This window comes from Bombus huntii, chromosome 8, assembly GCF_024542735.1.
Source record: "Bombus huntii isolate Logan2020A chromosome 8, iyBomHunt1.1, whole genome shotgun sequence".
Classification (NCBI taxonomy): domain Eukaryota; kingdom Metazoa; phylum Arthropoda; class Insecta; order Hymenoptera; family Apidae; genus Bombus; species Bombus huntii.
The window spans coordinates 10247066-10271240 of record NC_066245.1 but is presented as its reverse complement, the minus strand read 5'-3'; the positions used below and the strand labels follow the sequence as shown (position 1 = coordinate 10271240).

The window sequence follows — 24175 nt, the reverse complement described above, 5'->3', positions numbered from 1 at the left end:
AAATTTAACCACAACTAACAGTAAAAATTAACAAAGTACAGCAAATCACTAAGGGTACAGAAAATATATCTATGCAATTAAAAAAGTTTAATAACAAAGTATGGTGATGAAATCTTAACAGTGTACAAAATACAATTACATCTATGAAATTCATTTAATATCACCATCTTACAATAACTTGGTCTCCATCTTGTATTGAATAGTATCGGAGTTCCTGAAGCGGTTTATCAAGAAGTATTTCATCTTTCGAAAGCTAAAAAATTACATAAAAGTAGTATAAAAAATATATAATAAATCCAAATATATATTGAGGGTGTATGAGTCCCGCAAGTTTATGATCACGTAAATACATTTAGGTGCACGATATGAGTTTGCAACGCTATCCTGTCGCACCCGACGGCGGCCACCGTAATGGATAAATATCCCACACTACTCCGTCTTCCCTCCCCGAGTAGGGTGTCTTTAAAAGATTTCTTCCACGTAAAAAGTACACGATAACGCAAACTTGTTATTTCGCTCAAGTATACCCCAATATACATATATAAATTGTAAAATGTTATAATTACATTTTGTTGTATAAATGAAAGTCTTGGAATTTTTCCTCCAGTTCTAAAAAGTCGTTGTGCAAGTCCTATAACTTTTTGAACTTCCATATCTTTTAATAGTTTTCTTTTAATTCCTCTAGGTTGATTTGGATGATCTGGGCATACAAACTCTACTGTTATGACGTTAGAAACCATTTCCACTTTCACTTTAGGTGATGGAATATCAGAAATTCCACATTCTAAAAATTTTGAACAATATATCATGATTAAAAGTTAAAGAAGTACTAACTTTTAAACGTATTCATTGTATTTTTTATTTACTTGCAACTAATGTTGGATATCGAGGGTGTTCTATTATGAACCTATTTCTCTTGTCTGCATCATTTTCCGTTTCGGTCCACTTCGATAGAAATAATTTCAAATAATCATACTCAGCACCACGTCTTTCATCTTGTAAGATTTCAGTGCCATTTAATGATTTTAATTTTGAAATTCTCGCTATGATTAACTGACGTGCAGTTTCTAAATTTTCATTTTTCAAAATAGGATTTTCTCTAAATTTCAAATCTTCCAAATTATTTAGCTTTTCTAATTCTGATACAGATTGCCACTATAAATTATATTATCAAATTATTTTACTTTATAATTTACCTATATCATATAAATATTTATTTTACCTCTGATATGTTGTTTTGCGATATATGTAATTGCCGCAGATTAAAAAAGGCTGTGGTTTTTGCTGTTGGTTCAACAGTTAGGAACCTTATTTTGTCTATCTTATTGGAATTTAAATTAAGGTACTCTAAACTGTAAAAAATCTTCAATATAAATATCTTACTAATAAATAATATATTAATACAAATTATAATCAATGGTACACACACACACACACAAAACTAAAGTTATTAACTTGCCGTGGAAGCGATCCCAATTTAAGAATATCATCCCAATTAGATATCAAATTTCCTTCAAGAGTTAATTTACATATTTTCATTAAATTTTCATCTTTTATTGGCTTGTGTATGATGTTCACAATGTTGAAAGAAACTGAAAGTTCTTGCAAAGATGGAAACATACTCATACATCGTTGAATGTCAAACCAATTATAGTTCATTCTTGCTATAGTTAAATATTTAAGCATAAAAAATGAATCTTTTAATATTTCCATATTTTCTTCAGTTGGTAAATAATTTTCGCTAAATAAATAATAAAAATAGATATTAACAATGGTAATTACTTATTATTAACATATTTAAATAAGATTTTGGTAATCTACCTCAGATTAAGCCGAACAAGGCAGTCAAGTTGACAACAGATATCTGCTATAATTTGCCAACTATTTATTAAATTTTTAGATAAATCTAATTCTTCCAAATTTGGACATAATTCTTTTAATTCTCCAGGATTACCAGTAGTACTAACACATTGTTCTCTTAACCACACAATTTTTAATTGATCAAATTTGCTTTGCTTCTTATTTACTTTGGAAAAACCAACAACTTCCAAAAAGGGTGCATTAATTTCTTTCTGTAAGCTTGTTAAGGTGTCTCTATCAATGCCAGCTAATTCATCATTGATAAGGCCATAACGAATTTTAATAGCTTCAGGACAAGAAATCCCAAATTTTGCTTTACCTGGTCGTATAAATGAACCTGATGTAGGATGCCTATTACAAAACAAAAATATGTTATTTATATATAACTAAATTAATTATATAATTATATTTTTGTATGGTTTTACCTAGCTTTAAAATATTTTACTCCTTCATATGTACCATTGTGTTTTCCACGTGTTGGATCATCCCAATCTATACCAAGCCACAAACCTTTAGTTTTACCAACAGGACCAACGTACTTTAATGTACCTTGATGTCCATCACACTCAATTCGGCTGTCAATTTCATATTTTTTATCTTCTACCATACTAAAAGAGAAAAATTTGAATGATATTAATCATAAAATATATTTGAATTGTACATCCTTTTTATTTCAAAGACACAATTCGATAAATATCATTCTAATTTCTTTACGGTATAATTTTTAATAATAAATACTGATGTATATCATGTTGCGGTTCGAAACCTAACCTCAATGTAATAGATGATCATTGAAAATTATGAGACTAACAAAATATTAATGATATAAACGAGAAAAGATTATCACAGGATACTATTGCAAATAATACTTAGGTCAAATATAAGTGGCTATACAGACATGATTTAATCAAAATTAAAAGTCATATACGGTAATATGACATTTCTCTGTTGTATACAGCTAAGATACCTAGGACTAGGAACTCTGTAGCGTAAGATACTCCACTCAAATAGTATTACCTATGCATGTGTGTATATGTTGACATGTTACTATACATAGATGAACCAATAGTAATTTTCTATACTTTCCATTCACTCGATTTCATGCATGAACGATAGTCAAATAGAATAAAATCATATTTAAAACTATATATACTTATATATAAAACGGGGGAAAATTTATGTGAATCTATTTTTACAAAAAGTTGATTGTTTAAAAATAAATATTTTGATTTTATTTACTAAAGAATAATTAGATGTTACATTATACATAAATTATACATATAACACAATGTAATATAATAATGTACAGGTGCTATAAAATATACATAAATATGAATAATTACAATCTTACAATTTTACTATGCACATGTACATGTACATATAAAATTAAATATACATATGCATAAAAATGGTTTGGTTTAGTTCTGATTGTTTTGTTTGATGAAATTTATACATTTGTGAGTATTCAAAAGAATTACATTATACCAAATTCTTTATTGATTTGGTATTAAATTTGCAATATTTACTGGATTTAAAATTTCAATCCAATAACCATCTGGATCTTTGATAAAAGCAATTCCTTTCATGTTACCATCATTAGGTTTCTTTACAAATTCCACATTTAACTTTTCAAATCTTTCACATGCTTTTTCTACATCAGGTACTGTGATTCCAATGTGACCTACAAATTAAGGGAATATGTTGTACATGTATATAATAATTTTTTGTTTTGTATCTCAACAATTATATAATAGTTAAAGAGTATATTACCAAATCCTCTAGGTTCAGTATTCCCATTATGGTACTTGGGATCAGGGTCAGTTTCTGTACCCCAATTACTACAAAAAAGCAGCCAAAATTAATTCTAATAAATTTAAGTTAATATGTTAGACTATATATATTTTTAAACATACTGAGTAAGTTCTAAAGTAGCTTTGCGACTAAATGTCCATTCAATACTTTCTCTCTTATCAGTAGGTATGTCTTTTGGGTCTTCATATCCCAAAAAGTACAGAGAGAATTTCATTTCAGGAAAGTCAAGTTTCTGTAATAACTGCATACCGAGTACTTCAGTATAAAAAGGTAATGATTTTCTTGGATCTTTAATACGATACATTGTTTGTTGCATTATATAACCATTTGTCGCTGGGTCAGGCTTTTTGCAAAGTTCCCGAGCCTCACAGTTTGTTAAGCCTGTGTGTTCACCCATCTAAAAAAAGAAAAATAATAACAGATTTATTTAAGTATTACATCATGATTAATGATAATAATAAATTTATATAAAAGAAACTCTGCAGTTACATTTCTTTGTGATATCTCTCAATTTTATCAGCCTGTAGATAAAATATCATTAGATTTCAAGGACATCACATATAGTAAGAATATTTTTACAAAAGATCGAAAAGTTGATAAGAAAATTAAAATATAACTAATTTAAAAACGAGAAAAACTATTCTAATAAATAAAAATTTGATATCTTTATTAATATAGGTTTTTGCAAAAGTCAATCTTTTTTTATGATTTACCGCATTAATATATGACTTCTTTCGCGGTACTCTGCCATGAAAACCATTGTTTCGTAAGATTCGTTGACATAATTCCGGATAAACTTTTTTATGAAATATACTAGCTACCATACTTGCGAGTTGAGGAGCGGATTTAGTAGGATTTTTTTTTAATTCGCGAATGATAACTTTCTCCTCTCTTCCAGTCAATTTCTTTGGCCGACCTGATCGATCTTTGTTTTCAAGTGTTCCCTCATTCTTTGACTTTTTTATTATATAATGCATTGTGGACTTCTGCTCACAATTCCGGCAATCTCGTTATATGATTTGCTGTTTTCATGTAATCGGAATATTTTTTTTTCTTTCGCACTTTTTTGTTTCAGATTTTTTGGTATTCATTTTAAATACCATTGTGCACACTTTTACGTTCCTGTTACTGAAACGATATCCTAACATCAAGTGAATGACCAATATTTTCATTTAGCAACGATGTTTACATTCGGTGCAAAGGAAGATGAAAAACTATCAACAGCGTTACAATGTTCGAATACTTTTGTGAGACACTTATCATGAATGTTTCTAATAAATCTATCACAACTCCTGTCTATATTGAATCGTTTTCAAATTTTACTGATGTAATCTTGAGACTTTCCCGTCACTATAGATACCAAATTGTTTTAACAAATTAGTTTAGTACCTCATTTTGTTAATTGAAATTTGCAAGTGTAAACGTTCGAATACTTTCGCGAGCCACTGTATATGTTATATATTTCACCAAAATTGTATAGGTTAAATAACAAATGTGTGAATTTTGTTAAGACACAATTATCATACCAATAATGAGATACGACATATATTATTATGTATCTAAAATGTTATCTACTGCTATACATACATTGTTTTTTGATATATTTTTTACCTTTTTAGAAAATAAATATGACGGCCGACTCTTGGTTACACGCTGACACACAGAGCGGAAGTGTGCGAAGATTTGCGCAAAAAGTGGAATATCTTTCATTGAGTATAACGTTTATGTAGTTGTGTTGTGCTGTCTGCTTTACTTCGATTTCCTTTATCTGTCAAATCGAAGAGATTGGTTATAAGTACTCTGATAATATCAAAGAGAACACGTTAATTTAAATTGTTAGTAAAATGGCACATTGGTTTCATCGTAACGTGCTAAAAGCCACGACAAATCAAAAATTCGAATTAAAAATAACTGATCCTACTGATGCTACAAGAAAACTATGCAGGTTAGCTATATTTATGAAGAAATTAAATTAAACGCATTTAATTCTACATATGCTTGATGAATATTTCAAATATTCTCATTATATTATAAAAAATTTATTTCAAATAATAAAATATAATATTATCAATGTTACATTGTATTATATTGTTCATTATAGTGATCTAAGATTATCAAGAAGTCGTCTTTTAGAGTTAATAAAAAATGCAAATAATTCAAGTGATACTATAGAACCAGCCTTTCATAGCTATTTAAGCTTAGTGTATGGATTTATATGGGAAATAAATTCTGCTGCAGAACAATCTGAACATGTTGGCAGACCTAATCCTAGCAAACTTAGAAATGTTATTGTATATAAGTGGACACATACTTTATTGGGATCAAGTACCTAGTAATATATTCTTTTACATTTATTTAATCCAAAATATAGTTTTACCATATAATTTAAAATATCTATTATAGTTCTAGTGCTGATTCTGTTTATGAAGCAGCTAATATGAGCATGAATGTAGGACTTTGGTTCATGAAACATGCTGCAATGATTGCTGCCAAGGATGAGTAAGTATAAGCAATAAGATATAAAATAACCAGAAATGTAAAATAAGTAATATTACAAGAAGTACCATCATTACAATTTAGTATAAATATGAATGAAGCAAAAGATGTACATACTATGCTAAGACGGGCTGCAGGAATATTTACTTTTGTACAAACAGAATTTTTACCACAATTGGCAAATCCTCCACCATTAGGAAGTGATCTAGATCCAAGAATAATAAATGCATATGTGAATCAATGTACAGCGGAAGCACAGGAAGGTTGAACAATGAATAAATTCATAATATTATGCAACATCATTTGTCATTATTCAGATGTTAATGAATGTATATTTTTCTACTCACATTATGTTATAGTGACAGTAGCCAGAGCAGTGGAACTAAAACATAATGCTAATTTAATATCAGCACTAGCTAATGAAACAAGTAAATTATTTCTGGATGCTGCTAATACCTTACGTCCATTTAAAGCAGAGATATCAGCACAGTGGATTAAATATCTGGAACTCAAGGCAGCATTTTATCAATCCTATGTAAACAAATTATTAAAAGATATAAATATGAAAAAATACAAATTTCTTACACAATTAAACTTTATAGGCTTATAATTATTGTGGTGAGAATTTATTATCTATGGATAAGTGTGGAGAAGCAATTAAAGCCTTACAGGAAAGTGAAGCGTGTTTAAAGAAAGCAAAGATATTATGTCAGGAGTATGGAAAAATAAATGGACCAGCACCTAGAGTAAAGCCAGATCAACATGCTGTATTTAAACGCCTAACACCTATAGTAAAACTTACTCTTGATAAATGTAACCGTGAAAATGGTTTAATGTAAGTATCATATCTCTCTCTCACACACACTCACTGTTTCTCTCTCTCTCTCTCTCCCTCTCTCAGATTAAAGGAAGCAACTTCTGAATAAAATTTAATTTTAATAATTTGTACTTTAAAAGTTATCATCATACAATACCAGGGGAGGTTCCAACATTGGATACAAAAGCTACTTTTGGTTTAGTGAGTCCAATTGATTTTCAAATGCAATCGCATCATCCTATATGGAACTTGGATGTATATAGAACATTGTCTGGATTAAATCCTGCTAAACTAGAAAAAGAACAAAATTTACCTCCTGTTAAAGAAGATTCAATTCATCAAACTACCAAAGATCCAAAGAATACAAGTGGATGTTTATTGCAATAAATTGTTTAATGCAAAAATACAGGTGGTAAATTAAGTTTAGCGCTTTTTTTATCATTGAAACATACAATGTTATCATAAAATTAATCTATTAATTTATATTTAAAAATTCGCTTATGCGTTTAGTAAAGTGCAAGCTGACAATATAGTATTCAACTAGCATTTAAAACTTAATTGGTTTTGCTTATGCATTGAATATTACATATATATATAACTAGTCTTAATTAAAAATTTCTGCACGAACTAAGTTACATAGTAACATAAGCAAAAATATTTTCACATCCATGAAAAGAAATACATCTTTATATATTTCTAATATCCTTATTTTATTTTACTAATATTAATTAATTATAATTTACATTTGTGCAATTTAAAATATGAAAATATTATACATGTAATGTAATTGTCCTGTTTTCATATTGAATACATAAGATATTCATATCATTTTATTTGTATAAAAAATTAGACATATTAGAGATAAAATTATTTTTCTTTTTTTTAATTTTTACATCCCTATGAAGCTAGTCAATGTTCGGCAGGTTAGAGCATAATAATATAGTAACAAAAACTATGTTTCATGGAAATATAATTAATAAGAAAATATAGTTGTTTTCCATAAAATATTTTTTATGAAATCTATTTTTCCAAAAAAGTATCTTATGTATCTACAATATAATATTAATATTGTACATAATGACAAATACTTTGTGAAATTATGTTTTATATTTATTAAAACTATATAGAAAAGTGCAATTATGTTATATATAAAATATTTATTTCTAATTTTCATATATACATGTATATAATTATGTATACATATATATCGTTAATTAAAATTTTATCAATGTACCTAATTATGTATATATGTTTGTTTTTACATGTAAACTAAATTTATTTTTTAAATATTATGAATTAAAATTCGTAAAATATATGATGCTATTTACCAAAACAGTGTTGTGATTTCCGGTTAATCTTTCATAAATACATGTCAGAAATAAAAATGTAAATTAAAAATATTTTTATTTAAAAGTCAAAATATTTAATTTTATGAAATAAACTTTTCAAATATTGCGCTATCTTTATCGAATGTTACATTTGTTATACGCATTAAGAAGCATTCTACTTCACGATTCTACACTACTATTGATAAATGGATTCCACTTCCACGCTTAACCCGAACCTAACCCGAACCTAACCCAAACCTAACTCGAATCTGGTAACACTGCTTCTACTCATTGTCAGTCGTCGGTCGTGTATCGTCGCTTCCACTCAAGTCATATTATTCACATTCTGTAGTGTCTTTATGTAGTAGAAGTATGACGTGCATAAGGATGTAGTTTCTTCCATATATATATTTTTAATTATATTCACCTTCTGCTGCAGTGTCAGTAACTGTGAAATAAACTCCAAACATTTATGTAATAGCCATGAGAATTCTGAAATATACAACTCTTTCTTTTAAATATTAAAGTTGCTGTATGTCCGCGTCAGACATTACTTGCAAGTATAGTGAAAGTTGTTCGTATCTTTGACCTAATTCAATTTCTTATGTCCCTTGGGCATAAATGTACATTTGCAACATTCCAAAATAAAATAAGCTTGTTATATAATAATTATTGTTGATAATATTATATGGTAATTAACATACGAAAAGAACAGAAATTTGAGTTGCCATAATGACGAATGCGGACGCACGTGACGTAATCCGAGTTGGGTCTCGGAAAAGCGAGGTAAATGTAGAAATACGTTAATTTTTTATAAGAAAAGAAAAAAGTATGATTTTGTTAATTCTTATAGCTTGCCATTAATTACTGCTGTAATTTGCAAAATTTTATATGGTTGGAAATAATAATAATAATTAGATAAATACGCTCTGTTATTATTCTTCAGAATGTAAAAAGGATAAAAAACAATATTCTTTCCATAACTTTATCTTAAAATAGCTCTTCTCATCCATTTTAAAAAGTTATAAATTATACTTGACACGCAAATGACATAATATATGACTTATAAAATGTCATAAGATAATTATTGTTCTTGAATGTACATTAGTCAGCAGTTTTTAATATTGTATCCTGATGCTTTATGTATTGGAAAATATTTAGTATTTATTTCATACTATGTATTTTGAATCTGTAGTATGCAGTATGCCTTATCAAATATATATAGTACAAGTATAACTGCATATTTTATACTAAATTTTAAATATCATTATAATTATTTCAGTTGGCTTTGAAACAAACAAAATATGTAATAGAATGTTTAAAAGAATATCATCCAACAAAAGAATTTAAAATAAGTAAGTAAAATTATATATACAAATTTTTATTTATTTAAAATTCTAAAATTTGTTTATTAATAATTTATTAAACATTTATTTATTATAATATACGTAGCATGTATATATATGCTTTTAAATGTTTTTATATTGTCATTGTTAATAAATAATCATTACGCACATGCACAGACATACACACATATACATTAAAATTAAAACTCTTATATAATATATAAATCATAGTAAACATTATATACAAACTTATATAAGAAATACCTATATGACTTTTTGTATATGTATTTATCTGTAGATAATTTGTTTCTATGGAATTCTTTAATGAACTTTTGAATGACAAACTGTACATTTTATTTGCAGTTACAATGGTGACTAAAGGAGATAAAATCTTAGATAAATCTTTACCTAAAATTGGGGAAAAATCTTTATTTACAGAGGAATTGGAACTTGCCCTTGAAAGTGGTCGTGTTGATTTTGTGGTGCATTCATTAAAAGATTTACCAACATCATTACCAGAAGGAATGGCATTAGGTGCCATATTAAAGTGAGTATAAAATAAAGTTAATGATATTGCAAGCAAATGTAATATTCTATTCATGTTCTGCTACTTCAAAATGGTGGTTTATTTAGAATTTAAATTTGTAATAAAATTATCATATTCATGAAAGGCACGTACTACATATGTAAAATACGTATTGTCTATAGTCTATGTAGATCATTCTGGTTAAATTTTATTAAGTGGAGCACTTTCATATATATTATTTAACTTTAATATCTCTTCCTTGTGTTTATGTTTAATGGCAAAAAATGTTACTATAATATCTGACAATATATAATATGTTTTCAAAATACTCATCTTATAATTTTACTGTGTATATTTTATACATTTCATTAAGTTCACATTCGATAAAGTAAAGCTTTTGAAATTTTAAGTAAATATTTTTATAGACGTGAAGATCCACGTGATGCAGTTGTTATGTCTAAGAAGTACAAAAATGAAACATTATCTACTTTACCAAAAGGTAGTGTGATTGGTACTAGTTCATTGCGTAGAACGGCCCAGTTAGCTAGAAATATGCCACACTTAAAAGTGGAAAATATTCGTGGCAATTTAAATACTAGATTAAGAAAACTAGATGATGAAAATGGACCTTTTGCAGCAATTATTTTGGCAGTTGCTGGTTTAAAAAGGTTGAATTGGGAGAATAGAATAAATCAGGTGAGTTTTACTACAGTTTTGTATGAAATTATAATAATTTTATTTTTCATTATATATTGAAATTATAATAATTTCATAATAAAAATTTTTGCATTTTTTATTACATTTTATTCTGATAGATACTGGAACCAGAAGAAGCATTGTATGCTGTTGGACAAGGTGCATTAGGGGTTGAATGTCGAGAGACAGATTGGAAAATATTGTCACTTTTAGAGCCATTATATGATGTGGAAACAACTTTAAGATGTGTATGTGAACGTTCTTTTCTAAAGACATTAGGTGGTGGATGTTCAGCACCAGTTGCTGTTTCTTCAAATTTAAAAGACAAAACTCTTATGCTTACTGGTGCTGTGTGGTCTTTAGATGGGCAGAAAATTGTCAAATGTACTTCTGAAAGTAAGCTTTATATACCTGATGATGATGGAGAACCTTCAAAGTAAGCAAATAAGTTAAATAGATTATATTATAATGAATATATTATGTTATTCATAAAATTTTCATTTGTTGCATGATAGAAAATGTCCATATCGAGAACCAAAACTGTACTGTAGTGTTGCACCTGGTAAAGTAAGCAATTTAAGTCTTTTGGGTGCTGAAGAGCTCGGTAAAGATCTTGGGAAAATTCTTATACAAAAAAACGCTCTGGATGTTATGGCAGAAGCAAGGAATGAAATTTTAAACTCAAAATAGCGCTCCTAAACTGCGATATAAAAATTAGTTTTTCTTGATGATGAAAACAAATTAAAAAAGTACGGAATTCAAAAATTTTAATTCTGATATTCCATTAATTTAGAAAGATATAAAACCTAACTTATAAAAGTTTCATAGTATATTATTGTACACTTTATCATAATTTAAAATGATTAAGAAGGTTTATCATATGTCATATATTTCACAATGTTCATTGTGATAACTATATTTAATTGCTCAAATTGTATCTCGTTTGTCGCTTTGTAAATGTAAAAAGAATTGTACAGAACTGATTATAATATTAAATACAATTTAAGTAAAAGCTATACACTGCCGTATTATAATTTTCAAATTATGCAAAATGTTACTGCATTATTTATAATAATTTGCACCATTTAACATGTTGAAATAAAGTTATAAATACAAAGGAGCTATATTTGGAAACTTTATATATACATGTAAATATTGCCTATTTTTTTAATACAAATATCATTATCAAGAAAACTAATTATATTAACATAGGTATTAGGATGAAATATGTTTACAGAATATTATATCATGAAAAATATACAAAATCTAGTATTCATATTTTAATTTGTTAAATGATTATAACGATGATAACGAGTTAATTTATCATTGCAAAGCATTGTAAGACGATTTATCTCGATTCAAACATTTGATCATTACACCTATACATATGTATTTCTCGTTTTTTATTCTTACTGTGGGCACTGTTTTGATATTTTTTTTTGCTTCCTTTTACTTTTATCCGTTATATCAAGGGCATGTGTTCATTCATTTTGCTGTCTGGAGAGACGAAATTGTACATTTGTATATTGATTGGGAGCTACCTGTATAGCGGTAGTGACTGATCAGATAACTCTATAGTTAATAGAAATAATATTTGTAAAACATTGTATAATGTAGTTATGTTGAGGGGAATTAAAGGACATAACATATTATATTATATTTTGTTTTATTAAAAAAAAATATGTTTGATAATTTCTTTATAAAAAATACTTTCAAATCTTAATTTTGATATTCCATCTCTCTTTTTAAATAATTACATAAATTACATTATATTCATTAAAATTTTTTAATGCAGAAGGTATTACTGAACGTATTCCTTTTTTTATTAATAACATTTATTTAATTCCGCATGATACAGTTTTTTTAAGAAAAACAGTTTTTGCTAAATACTAAGATATAAACAGATTCTTTCTTATTATTGCCTTTACTTTATAAGAATAGAACATTTTTTTATACAAAAAATAATTATAAAGTGTTTAGTATGCTAGTGAGTACCGTTGAAAATAATGTCATGTACATATGCTTATAATGATACATCTATTACAAGGATATTAATTTTATATTCACAAGGTAGAATATATATTTGCATAAATTTGTGCAAATTTTATAAAATATATTCATTATGAATATATAGTCATAATAGTATTCTTTTAGCCATTTGTAAATGCTTCTAGGAAATAACATGTTATTTAGGATCACATTTCACATGAATTCCTTTTTAAGGGAGTATAATATTTCAACATGTTACAACAACCAATACATAAAATTATTCTGAAACTTCTATAGCACTAATTATATTAGCTTTTATAATAAGATCAATGCACTCCTTAATTACTTTTATACTTCTGCTCACTCTTAAAATTGTGAAACATTTAACAAATATGAACAATTTATTATATTCATATCGTATAAAGAAAATCTTGTGTGACTAGAGATCTTTCTAGAATCTGTGTGATATATATACGTATCTTCTGCCATTTTAATTAATACATACTTGGTCTGCACACTATAAATCATTATTGTGGCAGTCACAATTTTAAAAATAGCTAATGAAAATTTTTAAATAGAAATTGTATTTAGAAATGAATACAAGAATTTCTTCCATTTATAATTTAAATGCATATAAGTAATCACGTTTTTACTTAATAATATACAATTAAGGAATATGGAAGTTTAGTCAAGGAGAACAAAACATATAATTAAAAAGCTTGACCAGATTAAAGACACACAAATGTCTACATCAGCAAAAAAACATACACTTTCTACTAATGGTTTGATTTTATTTTTTGGAATATTCAACGCAATTTGTATAGTATTTTACTCAACATCTTCCTCAGCCATTGCAATTTGAGTTGATAGTTTCTGTAACAATAAGTGAGAAACCAAATTTTCCCCTTTCATTGTCCCTATTAAAAGATTAGTTTTGTTGCATACCTGACTAATAGGTTGTAATCGTTGTAATAAAAGGTGAAAAATTTGTGGTGGCAGTGTCTTTTGAAGAACTTGTAACAACTGTGCAGGTTGTCCACAAACTGCAACTGCATTTCCTAAGTGTTCAATTCCTCCTTCTACATCACCACAAGTAAGCATTTCTTCTCCTAGTTGGACCTTTAAAACATATTATGGTAATATAATAAAAGAAAACTAATCGTCTAATATTTGATAAACAGTTAACAAATATAATATTACCTCTTGTAAGAAAAATCTTTGTACTACTTCATGGTCTTTCAAATCTTGGATTTTTGAAGTAGAACTCTGGGCTTGTTTCTTTGCTTTTCTACCTACAAGCATGAAATAATAATATTAAGCTTTATATATCTAGTATATATAATATCAATATATCAAGTAATTTATATATTGAAATACTATTTCCAAATCTTAAAGTATATTGATAAGAGACTCTAAAATATTAACAATGATATGAAATTTAATAAAATAAAAAAATATAATTTTCTGAAAATAATGAATTATCTTTATGAATTTATTATTATGTTATTAAAATAACTGACAAATATTACAAGTGTTTTTTTATACAGAATCATAAATAGCATGAATAAGCTATGTATCACATGGTTTGGAAAAACTACCTAATAGCTTGACTTACGTTCACGCAATTTCTTTTTGAAATCTGGATCACTACGACGCTTTTGATCGAAATAAAAGCAATATCCAACAAAAATTCCAGCTATGCCAACAGCAATACCCACTGCAGCCTTTGAAATCATGGTCATCCTAATAGAGAAATTTATATCTTACAATGACGAAATTTACAAACTCCTTGCTGAACATAGGCCAGTCTAGAAAAGGCTGCGTCTGCTATCAAACGTATAGAATTTAGCTGCAGAAACAGCATCTTAACATAAGTTCCAGACTGATGCATTAATATAAAAAAATTCCCTAAGTTCATAAATACTTCCTATGAAAACCTTCACCAGCCTTTATTCTAGCTTCACATATTATTTTGTATATATATTAAATTAAATTAAGTAAAGTAATATTAGTGTAAGGTTAATGTAAGTGATTAATGTAAATAATATTTAAATTTACATTTGTAAAATTTCTAATCAAAGGGGTACAATGTGTACAGTTGGAGAATGCGCGCCAAAATACGGGTGTAGAGGATCACAATTTTCTGATGAAAGATTTTAGAAAGTTAGTTAATATATTATATTCAACTATATGTAAAGTTATTAATTAATCTATTGAAAAATGCCATTAATAAAAAAACCTATGCGTTATGCACATCCAGAGGGACACACAGATGTTTGTTATTTTACTGGTGAAAAGTAAGTAAAGATATAAATACTAATCAACATTTTTTCATACACTTTATGATATTTTTTGCTAACACTTTTAATATAAATATATTTTATTACATAAGTATGTTTGCAATTTTTGCACATTTTTTAACTATTTCCTTTGTTTAGAACTTTTTAGTGATATAAAAGGAAACATTAAAGGAAAGCTCAATGCATTCAAAGCAATCTTTTAAGAATACAAGAAAACATGTAATTAGAAAAATAATATTTATATTTTTAGGGGAGGGCTTGTTACTTGTGGATCTGATGGAGATGTTCGATCCTGGTTAAATCTAATGGATGATGATCCAAGTGCATGTTGTGTCTCAGAACAAGCTATATCAGTTGTATCAAAGGTAGAAATATTAAATGAAAATATTAATTATGAAATCTATTTTTATATACTTACTGATATTCATAATTTTTTAAAAAATCTTTCAATGATTTCAGAATGGAAAAATATTTGTTGGCAATGATAATAATACAATTCAAGTTCTTAGTTATCCAGATCTTGAAAAAGAAGGAATAGTTACTAGATTTTCAGCACCTGTTTCAGCATTAGCAACAACAAAAAATAGTAATATTATAGTCTCAGGAGGGTGGTATGTAAAATGTGCATAAAGCATTTTAATAATTTTTAATTAATATATATTTAATACATATTACATTGTAGCGATATGAGAATACAAGTTACGGATATTAATACATCAGATAACATAGAACTAATAGGTCATGAAGCTCCTATACTAGGTTTGTCTTTGGATCCAAAAGAAGAGTTTGTGGTAAAATATATACTCGATGTGTTTTCTGCTTTTATGTAATGATACCTTTTATAATATTTGATTTATGTAGGCATCATCAAGTGCAGATGGTACAATACGAGTATGGAATATTAAAGAAAAACGTGTTGCAAATATTTGGGCCAATGTTGTGCCCAAATGTAATTCATTTTTTACAGCTAAAATGTATAATGTGCCTTCATTTCATCCTAAGGATGGAAGTTACCTTGCATATCCTTGTGCAAAAGATGTAGTTATAGTTGAAAGATCTTCTTGGAAGGAATTGTTCCGTTTAAAATGTATTAATATGAAAACTGTATGCTGTCTTTTATCTAAATATTTTATTTAATATAATATGTATTCTATTATATTATTATCTTCATTTAAGGAAATTAATATATGTAAGTTTTCCGAATGTGGCACATTATTAGCTGCTAGTTCAGTACAAGGAGAAATAGTTGTTTGGGATGTAAAAAGTAAAGAATTAATTGGCTATATTGGGCATCAACAGAATGCTAAAATTACTGCATTATCTTGGAATATTGATAAATCAGATGAAATTGCATTCTGTGACTCTTTAGGCCAATTGGGATGTATTGATGTTGTAGGTACATATATGTAAAACATATATATTATTTTTAAAGCTTTAAAAATAAATATATCATTTTTATATGTTTAGATAATTCCCAATAGAACAACAAGTAATGAATTACCTTTAGAAACAAATGGAGATGTCGAAGATAGTAATGTTGATATTCCAGAAGATGATGATGACGATGATGACGGCGAAAATGTTATATCTTTAAACAAAATTAAAGCATCAATAGAACTTGAAGATGACCAAAAAAGTCATTCTGATGTAGTGTCTGAAAAATCACAACATGGTGCAAATGTTTTTATACCTGAAATTCATTTACAACCACCATTTCAACCTGGTTCATCACCAGTACATTTGTTATCTCGATTTATGGTAAAATTTTTTGTAAATTATAATATGAATCATTATATATGTACAAATATATACATACATATATTAAAATGTTAGTTTTCATAATATATAGGTGTGGAATGATACGGGTATGGTAAGATGCTTTACATCTGAAGATGGAGATGAATCCAGTATTGAAGTAGAATTTCATGATGCGGCAGTACATCGTAGTATGCATATCAATAATTACTTAAGACACACAATAGCTGCTTTATCACCAGAAGCATTTGCATTAAATTGTCCATCAAGTAGTGATACACGAAGCAAACTTGTTGTAATAGCATTACAAGGTTAATACTATACATAATTATTGCTTGAACCAGATTTATTCAATTTATTTAAAAAGTATAATTAAATGAAAAATAGGTTGGGGTTCTGGAAATAAAGAATGGTCATTAGATCTTCCTGAAGATGAAGAAGGACATTGTATCGCAGCTGGTGATAATTTTGTAGCACTTGCAACATCCAGGAGACATTTAAGAATTTTTACTGTAGGAGGCACCCAGCGTGAAATTGTAGCTCTGCCGGGTCCTGTAGTAGCAATGAATGGACTGAAAAATAATTTAGTACTTGCTTATCATACTGGAACAGGTATTTTGATCATTTTTACTTTTTATTTTTTAACAAGTTCTTGTTAAAAAATGAGATATTTAAATAGGGGCGTCAGGAGATCAGTGTATGAATTTACTGTCAATTCAAATTCGGGGAGTAAATTTAATTAGTCGAACACTATGTCTCCCTTTGTCATCATCATCAGAATTAATGTGGTTAGGAATTACCGATTTTGGATCCCCCGTAACAATGGATGCTGATGATGTTATAAGAGTATATAATAAGAAGTCTTCTTTATGGAAAGTGGCCAGTGATATGAGTGAACAAGTAAGAAATATATTTCACTACATTACATCCGTTATACTACATTAATAAATTTGGAACAGTCTAAGGGTAAAGCAGATCATTATTTTATAATTGGGATAAACGAACAACAAAGTATCGCTCGTTGCATTTTATGCAAGGGAAGTCATTATCCGCCAACTACACCTCGCCCAGTAATAACAGAAGTATCGTTACGTCTGCCGCTTTGTGAACCTGAAACTGAGAAAACGGAAAAAGAACTAAAATTATGGAAGTTAGGAACCAGTCCTCCAGAAGAGAACGAAGCAGTGCTGTCTCTTATTGCGGTAAATTTAATATTTGTGGTTTATTAAATTTATAAATTATTGATGTATCTTTCTACGTATTTATTAATTTTATTTAATTAGCTTGCTTGCCGAAGTAATTTGGAGTATCGAGCGGTAGAATTATGCGAACAAATCGCTTCAGAAAAAGTTATAGAATTGGCAATTAAATATGCACGAAGAATAAATCGAATGGCTTTATCCAATAAATTGGAGTCGATTGCTGATATAAAGGTAGAAGAAAAGAAGGAGGACATAGAAAATAATGACAACAATGATGAAAATGTCAATAAAAGTGACGATGAAGAATCGAATAATGATATTGAAGAGCCCACACCTTCATTAACTATTACGAAAAAGCCAGATATAGAAATTAAACCGTTATCTATGACTGAATCATTATCAATAAGAAGAAGTAATCCTTTTTTAAAAAGTGGAAATTCTCCGGCGACGAAAGGTATTATTACTAAAATGGGGGGTGAAATGGGGAGAGTTATCTTAGTTTAATTATATTTTCAAATTTTATTTTTAATGTAAAATAGGATTAGCTGGGTTAGAAATAACTCCAGAAAAACCACAGAAGTTAACAGCACTAACACTTATACCTTTAAAGTCGAAAACAAAAGAGGCAAAAGATGGACCAAAGAAAGAAACGTTTATCAGTTGGTATGCTAGAAATAAAAAAAGTTTGCAGGAGGAATTTCCCGAGTTGAGTGCTGCAGATTTAACAAAAACTGCCTTGGCAAGATACAAAGAAGAGAGTACAGGTTCACAAAACAATAATACTTCGGAGACCTCGGAATCGAAAAAAAGAAAATTAAGTCTGGAGAATGAACAACATAACGAACCAAAACGTTCCTCAAGTAAAATACTTAGCTCGTTTACATTTGACAAATGAATACCTATTTAAAATGTAAAAAAATACAATTTTATAATTTTATACAATTAATATTTATTATCTTTCATCAATATTTTTTATTATGTTATACAAAATAAACGTAAAAATATCCTGTTTTAAAAAGAGCTTATTTATTTATATCTATTAATATTTGTAGTACAATATTAGATTAACCTAACCCCAATCATTGTTGTAATCATTACAATCATTACTTACTGTTAGATACAATACAGAGGTATGGCGATAACATAACGATCAAAAGTATCGATAAGGTAGATATTTATTAACTTGATAACTTTGCTTGTGATCTACATCGATAAAACAGATAAAGAACAGGGTCTAGGCTCTTTCAGTTTGCCTCAGCCACTCAACAAAAGTTGAAGCTTTCAAACATTTAGACACGCGTGGTATTGTGTAGATAGTAATTGTATAAATTGAAATAAATTGAATTTTAACATAAAATTGACAGAAATTTTAAAATACAATGCTTGAAAAGGCGATAAAAGGTAAGGCAATATATATATTTAGCACGGTTACATCTACTATATTTATTCCTGTTAACATTTGAAACACAACATGAGTCTAAATATACATTCAATTTTGTGGTATAATCCGCACGTCTGCAATTACATCATCGAAATGTGTACCTGAAAAAATAATTATGCTGAATCTACAAAGATAAAAAATCAGTAATCAGAGACAATTTTTGGACATATGTTTTATTCATATAATCTAATATCGTAATATAGAGAAATATAGAGATTTACTTACTTAATTCCAAAGAGCGAATATCTTTTTCCTTTTTACAGTTTCCACTTATGAATAATAATTAATAATGAAATATATGGGTTTTAAAATCACAGCGAAATTCTTTAATGTTTTAGATTTTGATAAACTAAAATCTTTTCTGTGATATGTACTTGTCATTTGTTTGTCTAAATAAAATAAAATATATGTTTTTTAGCCTAGAAAATATAATTTAGAAATCGAAAGATAACATTTCTTTGTTGAGAAAATAAAAAGGATAAAAATTTGTTAAGAAATGACACATTTATCACTACATGAAAATTTCAATTTTAATCTTCAACCGTTCAATTAAATTTCAACATTCTGCATTTTAATATTTTTTGTATGGAAATTTAGAAGCATAACGTATAAATTATAGGAATGCAGTTAATATAAAAATTCTGTTTGTTTTGAAATGCTTTATCAATGATCTATTAATAAATGACCTATGTTACTAGTTATATATTTTTTATGCAATTAAACAGATTTCTAAATTTTCAAACTGATCGAAATATATTAGAATAGGAAAAATACGTATTTATTAACAGATAGAATTTTATTTCTTAATGACACGAATTATTTTTATGTAAAGACTTACTTGACTAATTTACAAATAATACATAGTTCGGAATACATTAGAATCGACGTGATTAGAAAAAAAGAATTAAAAAAGAATTTTTTTGAATTGCAAATATTTAACAATATATTCATAAAATTTGCTGTTATTTTCCTTCTATCTATTTATACATATTTTTCAAATCCTTTTGAATTTTATTTTAGACGCGTACGTAATTTGCGTATTAGAAATTTAAATGTACATATACATATTTCTGTCATGATTTTCTAAAGATTATAACGTTTTAATATTACTGTATAAAAATAATATTTACTTACGATATAATTAGACACTGTACTTCGATAAATATGTTATTAACTCGGATAAATTTTTCTCGGATTTCAAATATTATATTACTCAGGTTACTGTAACCTGAGTAATATATATGTCATATAAATATCGTTATTATACTTGGAAAGTTGTATGTTACAATTATTCAGTTATAAGTGTGTTTAATAATGATAAGTTACGATAGCTTTTCTGTAGTTTTATAATATATTTGCAAGTTATTTTATACTTGTTAATAACTTTCACATGTAGTAATGCTTTTAACGTTATTAATAATATCAGTTTTTCATTAATATTATTGAGTTTCGTAGTAAAAATTAATAAATATGTATATACATGAGTTAAAAATAAATACTAGTTTTACCATAGACATTATATATAACGCAAAAGTATTAATATTTTCCATCTGTCGATAATGTAGAAGTGATTGGCGGCAATCATAATTTAAATTATACGTGTGCACTTACATATGTATGATAGTAGTGTTTCTTTTATTTCAATCTAATTTAATTGTTATCATTCTAATTTCAATTTTATTATTATGGAATTATGTACTAAGATGTAGAATTATTTACATGTAATAACTGATAATTAAGAATGCTCTGTTTCAGAACATGCACCATTAGATGTTATACAAAATGCTATGGGTGTGATGGGCCCATGGCACATTGTTATTGCTGTGGCATTGTCTCTTGTAAAATTTCCGGTTGCTTGGCATCAACTTTCCATTGTATTTCTTGCACCTCCAACTAATTTTACATGTGCTGCTCCAATCTCAGCCACTAATGTATCTACAATAATGAAATGTTATATAGATGTAGGGAATGGTACAATGGAGAAGTGTACAAGTTTTAAATATGATAGGCGCACATTTAAAGAGAGTATAATAACTCAAGTAAATTGAACTTTCAATTTATTATCGTACTTACAAGAAATGAGTTTACAAATTACTGCACATAATTATTTTCAGTGGGACTTGGTCTGTGATAGAGAACAATTAGCAAATTTTGTACAATCTTGTATAATGTTTGGAGTTCTTATTGGTAACTTAGTATTCAGTATAATGGCCGATCGGTATGCTAAATATTATTATGATGTAATAAAAAGTATAAATAATAAAAATAATCTTTGTTCCTTTTTCAGAATTGGTAGAAAAAAGCCTTTGATGATTGCCATAGGATTACAATCGTTAACTGGATTTATAAGTGCATTTGTTCCATGGTTTGAATTATTTGTGATATTTAAATTTATTTCTGCTGTAGCTACAGGTGGTACTATGCTTGTTAGTTTTGTTTTACGTAAGTATAACTGATAAATTATATAAGTAACATAATATATAGATTTATGAAAGAATATAATTTAATACGTAATAAATTATAGTTATGGAGATTGTAGGAATAGAATGGCGTTCAATTATGTCAGTCCTTTTCCATGTACCATTCTTACTGGGTCACCTAATGAATCCTTTAATTTCATATTTAACACATACGTGGGATGGTTTTCAAATGGCAGTTTCCATACCATCCCTTTTCTTATTATCATATTATTGGTACGTAATATTAATCATTGAACACTAACCATATTAATTTAGGAACATTATTAATATTAAACATTTATGTGTCATTAAGTTGGAGTAGAGTTTAAACACATTTTTATATATTGTAGGATTATACCTGAATCACCAAGGTGGTTACTTGCTGTTGGCAAGCTATCGAAAGCAGAACAAATTCTAGTCAAAGCAGCTGGCAGAAATAAAATACCAATAGAAAATGTTAAAATAGCAATTGAGACATATGAAAGCAATATTGGACTTCGTCATAAGCAAAGCAAAGAAAAATATAATATAACACACTTGTTTAGAACTCCCAATTTAAGATTAAAAACTATTTGTGTATGTTTTAATTGGTTTGTGTGTGGTACTTGCTTTTTTGGATTAGCACAGTATATGGGTTATATTGATGGTAACATTTTTGTAAATGTTGCTGTATCAGGTAAGTCTATATAATACCTATTTTCATTTAACAAAGATACATATTTAAAATTTGATATAATATTTTCAGCTGCTGTTGAACTGCCTGGAACTATAGTAGTTTTATTTTTAATATCACGTGTATCACGTTTAAGAATTCTAATAAGTGGAAATCTTCTATCTGCTGCAAGTTTGCTATTACTAGCTGTGATATCAAATTCAAATTTCACAGTACTTTTGGCTACATTAGGTCTTGCAGGAATGTCACTTAGTTTTCCAACAATATATCTGTATAGCAGTGAGGTATTTCCAACTGTAATTAGAAATGTTGGTGTTGGTTTAGGAAGTGTTTGTGCAAGGGTTGGGAGTATGATTGCTCCATATATTGCAACAATGGTAATATTTTTTTTTCATATTATATGCTTAATCCATATGTATTTTATGATTGTAGTATAATAACATTATATTGAATTGTATGTATATTTAGGGAAAAGTTGCACCGTGGTTACCACCATTAATATTTGGAACTGGACCATTACTTGGTGCTTTATTATGTTTTCTACTACCAGAAACAATGAACTGTGAATTACCAGAAACTATTGAAGATGGTGAAAATTTTGGGAAGTAAGTATATACAGAGAGGAAATTCTCTGGTATAAAGTAAAATGATTTTAAATAATATGTATTAATTTCTTTATTTTTAAATAGCTTATTACAAATTTCGATCGTTATTACAGAAAACAGACTAAAAAAACTGCGACAAAATAATATTTATTTAAAATTAACAATAAGAGGGAAGCCCACGATAAAATAATGAAACAGATCCTGCCTCTTAAAACAATAAATTTACAAATTTTATATTAAAAACTGTAACTGTATATATATACTTTTTTTTACTATAATAAATATATAATGCTTTATAATTAACAATTTAATTTATTCTTTACATTATATTAAATTATTTTAGTAAATATATAAATATTTTATCAAAAATAATTTTAACAATTATTAATATAGTATTTAATATAATGTGAATGTCTGAATATATCTTTTTATACTAGCTTTATAATATACACTTACTTTATGAAAAAACAGATTTTTCATGTTATCTAATACTATATATAAAATTTATGTATATATATGTATATTTACGTTATTAAATGAAAAAAATATGTATACATGTTTATTAAAAAAGTGATAAAATTTTTTACTTAAAACTATCTCATTCATAAAATGTAAATAATATTAGACAAAAAATGTTAAAATAAATCAGCCTTTTTTACATTTGTTGATACAGACAGTCATTAAGATAAAGAGGTTCATTTGAGTTGTTCTGTAGTAATTAAATTATAGTATATATGTAATGCTATAGTTAAGCTATAAAAACATTTAATTATTATAAATATGGCAACATATTTTGTAGTCTTTTCTGTTTTGTGATGAAAAGTAACTAGATATTTTTTGTTGCTCTGAGAGCCTAAAACTTAAATAAAG

The 24175-nt window shown here is 27.3% G+C and overlaps 7 protein-coding genes and 1 long non-coding RNA gene across 18 annotated transcripts; 4 read left to right on the top strand and 4 right to left on the bottom strand.

Annotated features, from left to right (window-relative positions):
- Positions 1–72: 72 nt before the first annotated feature.
- On the bottom strand, positions 73–2881 carry LOC126868544 (tubulin-specific chaperone E). Of its 3 annotated transcripts, none has more exons than XM_050624101.1 (8): positions 2759–2881; positions 2286–2468; positions 1822–2211; positions 1460–1741; positions 1223–1352; positions 867–1155; positions 567–784; positions 73–253 (listed from the first exon to the last, which is right to left on the bottom strand). In XM_050624101.1, the coding sequence occupies exons 2-8, from the start codon at positions 2465–2467 to the stop codon at positions 161–163; spliced, it is 1584 nt and encodes a 527-aa protein (XP_050480058.1). In that variant the 5' UTR covers position 2468; positions 2759–2881; the 3' UTR covers positions 73–160. The 3 variants fall into 3 exon arrangements, with proteins under 3 accessions (XP_050480058.1, XP_050480059.1, XP_050480060.1); XM_050624102.1 differs by having other exon boundaries at positions 2632–2852; XM_050624103.1 differs by having other exon boundaries at positions 2828–2846.
- A 181-nt stretch (positions 2882–3062) lies between these two features.
- LOC126868553 (lactoylglutathione lyase) lies at positions 3063–5515 on the bottom strand. Of its 2 annotated transcripts, XM_050624121.1 has the most exons (5): positions 5284–5412; positions 4386–4800; positions 3774–4069; positions 3631–3698; positions 3063–3541 (listed from the first exon to the last, which is right to left on the bottom strand). In XM_050624121.1, exons 2-5 carry the CDS (start codon positions 4647–4649, stop codon positions 3354–3356), a joined length of 816 nt encoding a protein of 271 aa, XP_050480078.1. In that variant the 5' UTR covers positions 4650–4800; positions 5284–5412; the 3' UTR covers positions 3063–3353. The 2 variants fall into 2 exon arrangements, with proteins under 2 accessions (XP_050480078.1, XP_050480079.1); XM_050624122.1 differs by lacking the exon at positions 4386–4800 and having other exon boundaries at positions 5284–5515.
- On the top strand, positions 5469–8318 carry LOC126868547 (BRO1 domain-containing protein BROX-like). 2 transcript variants are annotated; one of them, XM_050624106.1, is made up of 7 exons: positions 5469–5617; positions 5774–6004; positions 6076–6171; positions 6253–6431; positions 6528–6703; positions 6771–7003; positions 7126–8318. In XM_050624106.1, the coding sequence occupies exons 1-7, from the start codon at positions 5517–5519 to the stop codon at positions 7370–7372; spliced, it is 1263 nt and encodes a 420-aa protein (XP_050480063.1). In that variant the 5' UTR covers positions 5469–5516; the 3' UTR covers positions 7373–8318. The 2 variants fall into 2 exon arrangements, with proteins under 2 accessions (XP_050480063.1, XP_050480064.1); XM_050624107.1 differs by having other exon boundaries at positions 5471–5617; positions 5806–6004.
- On the top strand, positions 8314–12538 carry LOC126868551 (porphobilinogen deaminase). 2 transcript variants are annotated; one of them, XM_050624118.1, is made up of 7 exons: positions 8314–9099; positions 9596–9668; positions 10023–10206; positions 10611–10684; positions 10823–10881; positions 11001–11317; positions 11397–12538. In XM_050624118.1, the coding sequence occupies exons 1-7, from the start codon at positions 9046–9048 to the stop codon at positions 11569–11571; spliced, it is 936 nt and encodes a 311-aa protein (XP_050480075.1). In that variant the 5' UTR covers positions 8314–9045; the 3' UTR covers positions 11572–12538. The 2 variants fall into 2 exon arrangements, with proteins under 2 accessions (XP_050480075.1, XP_050480074.1); XM_050624117.1 differs by having other exon boundaries at positions 10611–10881.
- A 1102-nt stretch (positions 12539–13640) lies between these two features.
- Positions 13641–14722, bottom strand: LOC126868556 (mitochondrial import receptor subunit TOM20 homolog). Its single transcript, XM_050624125.1, has 4 exons — positions 14486–14722; positions 14071–14162; positions 13816–13989; positions 13641–13743 (listed from the first exon to the last, which is right to left on the bottom strand). The coding sequence occupies exons 1-4, from the start codon at positions 14610–14612 to the stop codon at positions 13699–13701; spliced, it is 438 nt and encodes a 145-aa protein (XP_050480082.1). The 5' UTR covers positions 14613–14722; the 3' UTR covers positions 13641–13698.
- Positions 14723–14802: 80 nt separating this feature from the next.
- Positions 14803–19145, top strand: LOC126868539 (WD repeat and HMG-box DNA-binding protein 1). 4 transcript variants are annotated; one of them, XM_050624092.1, is made up of 15 exons: positions 14803–14894; positions 14969–15033; positions 15131–15167; positions 15421–15535; positions 15630–15781; positions 15853–15961; positions 16032–16274; positions 16347–16562; positions 16638–16928; positions 17020–17236; positions 17313–17537; positions 17605–17825; positions 17885–18127; positions 18209–18581; positions 18667–19145. In XM_050624092.1, the coding sequence occupies exons 4-15, from the start codon at positions 15476–15478 to the stop codon at positions 19020–19022; spliced, it is 2706 nt and encodes a 901-aa protein (XP_050480049.1). In that variant the 5' UTR covers positions 14803–14894; positions 14969–15033; positions 15131–15167; positions 15421–15475; the 3' UTR covers positions 19023–19145. The 4 variants fall into 4 exon arrangements, with proteins under 4 accessions (XP_050480049.1, XP_050480048.1, XP_050480047.1 ...); XM_050624091.1 differs by having other exon boundaries at positions 14969–15167; XM_050624090.1 differs by having other exon boundaries at positions 14814–15167.
- A 131-nt stretch (positions 19146–19276) lies between these two features.
- LOC126868543 (organic cation transporter protein-like) lies at positions 19277–24114 on the top strand. 3 transcript variants are annotated; one of them, XM_050624099.1, is made up of 9 exons: positions 19277–19528; positions 21324–21607; positions 21683–21786; positions 21856–22010; positions 22093–22261; positions 22378–22703; positions 22773–23077; positions 23169–23305; positions 23390–24114. In XM_050624099.1, exons 1-9 carry the CDS (start codon positions 19507–19509, stop codon positions 23493–23495), a joined length of 1608 nt encoding a protein of 535 aa, XP_050480056.1. In that variant the 5' UTR covers positions 19277–19506; the 3' UTR covers positions 23496–24114. The 3 variants fall into 3 exon arrangements, with proteins under 3 accessions (XP_050480056.1, XP_050480057.1, XP_050480055.1); XM_050624100.1 differs by having other exon boundaries at positions 21309–21607; positions 23419–24114; XM_050624098.1 differs by having other exon boundaries at positions 21309–21607.
- LOC126868558 (uncharacterized) lies at positions 19542–21290 on the bottom strand. The gene is made up of 3 exons (XR_007690637.1): positions 20703–21290; positions 19794–19957; positions 19542–19669 (listed from the first exon to the last, which is right to left on the bottom strand). It is a non-coding gene; the product is annotated as an uncharacterized LOC126868558 (long non-coding RNA).
- Positions 24115–24175: the final 61 nt, after the last annotated feature.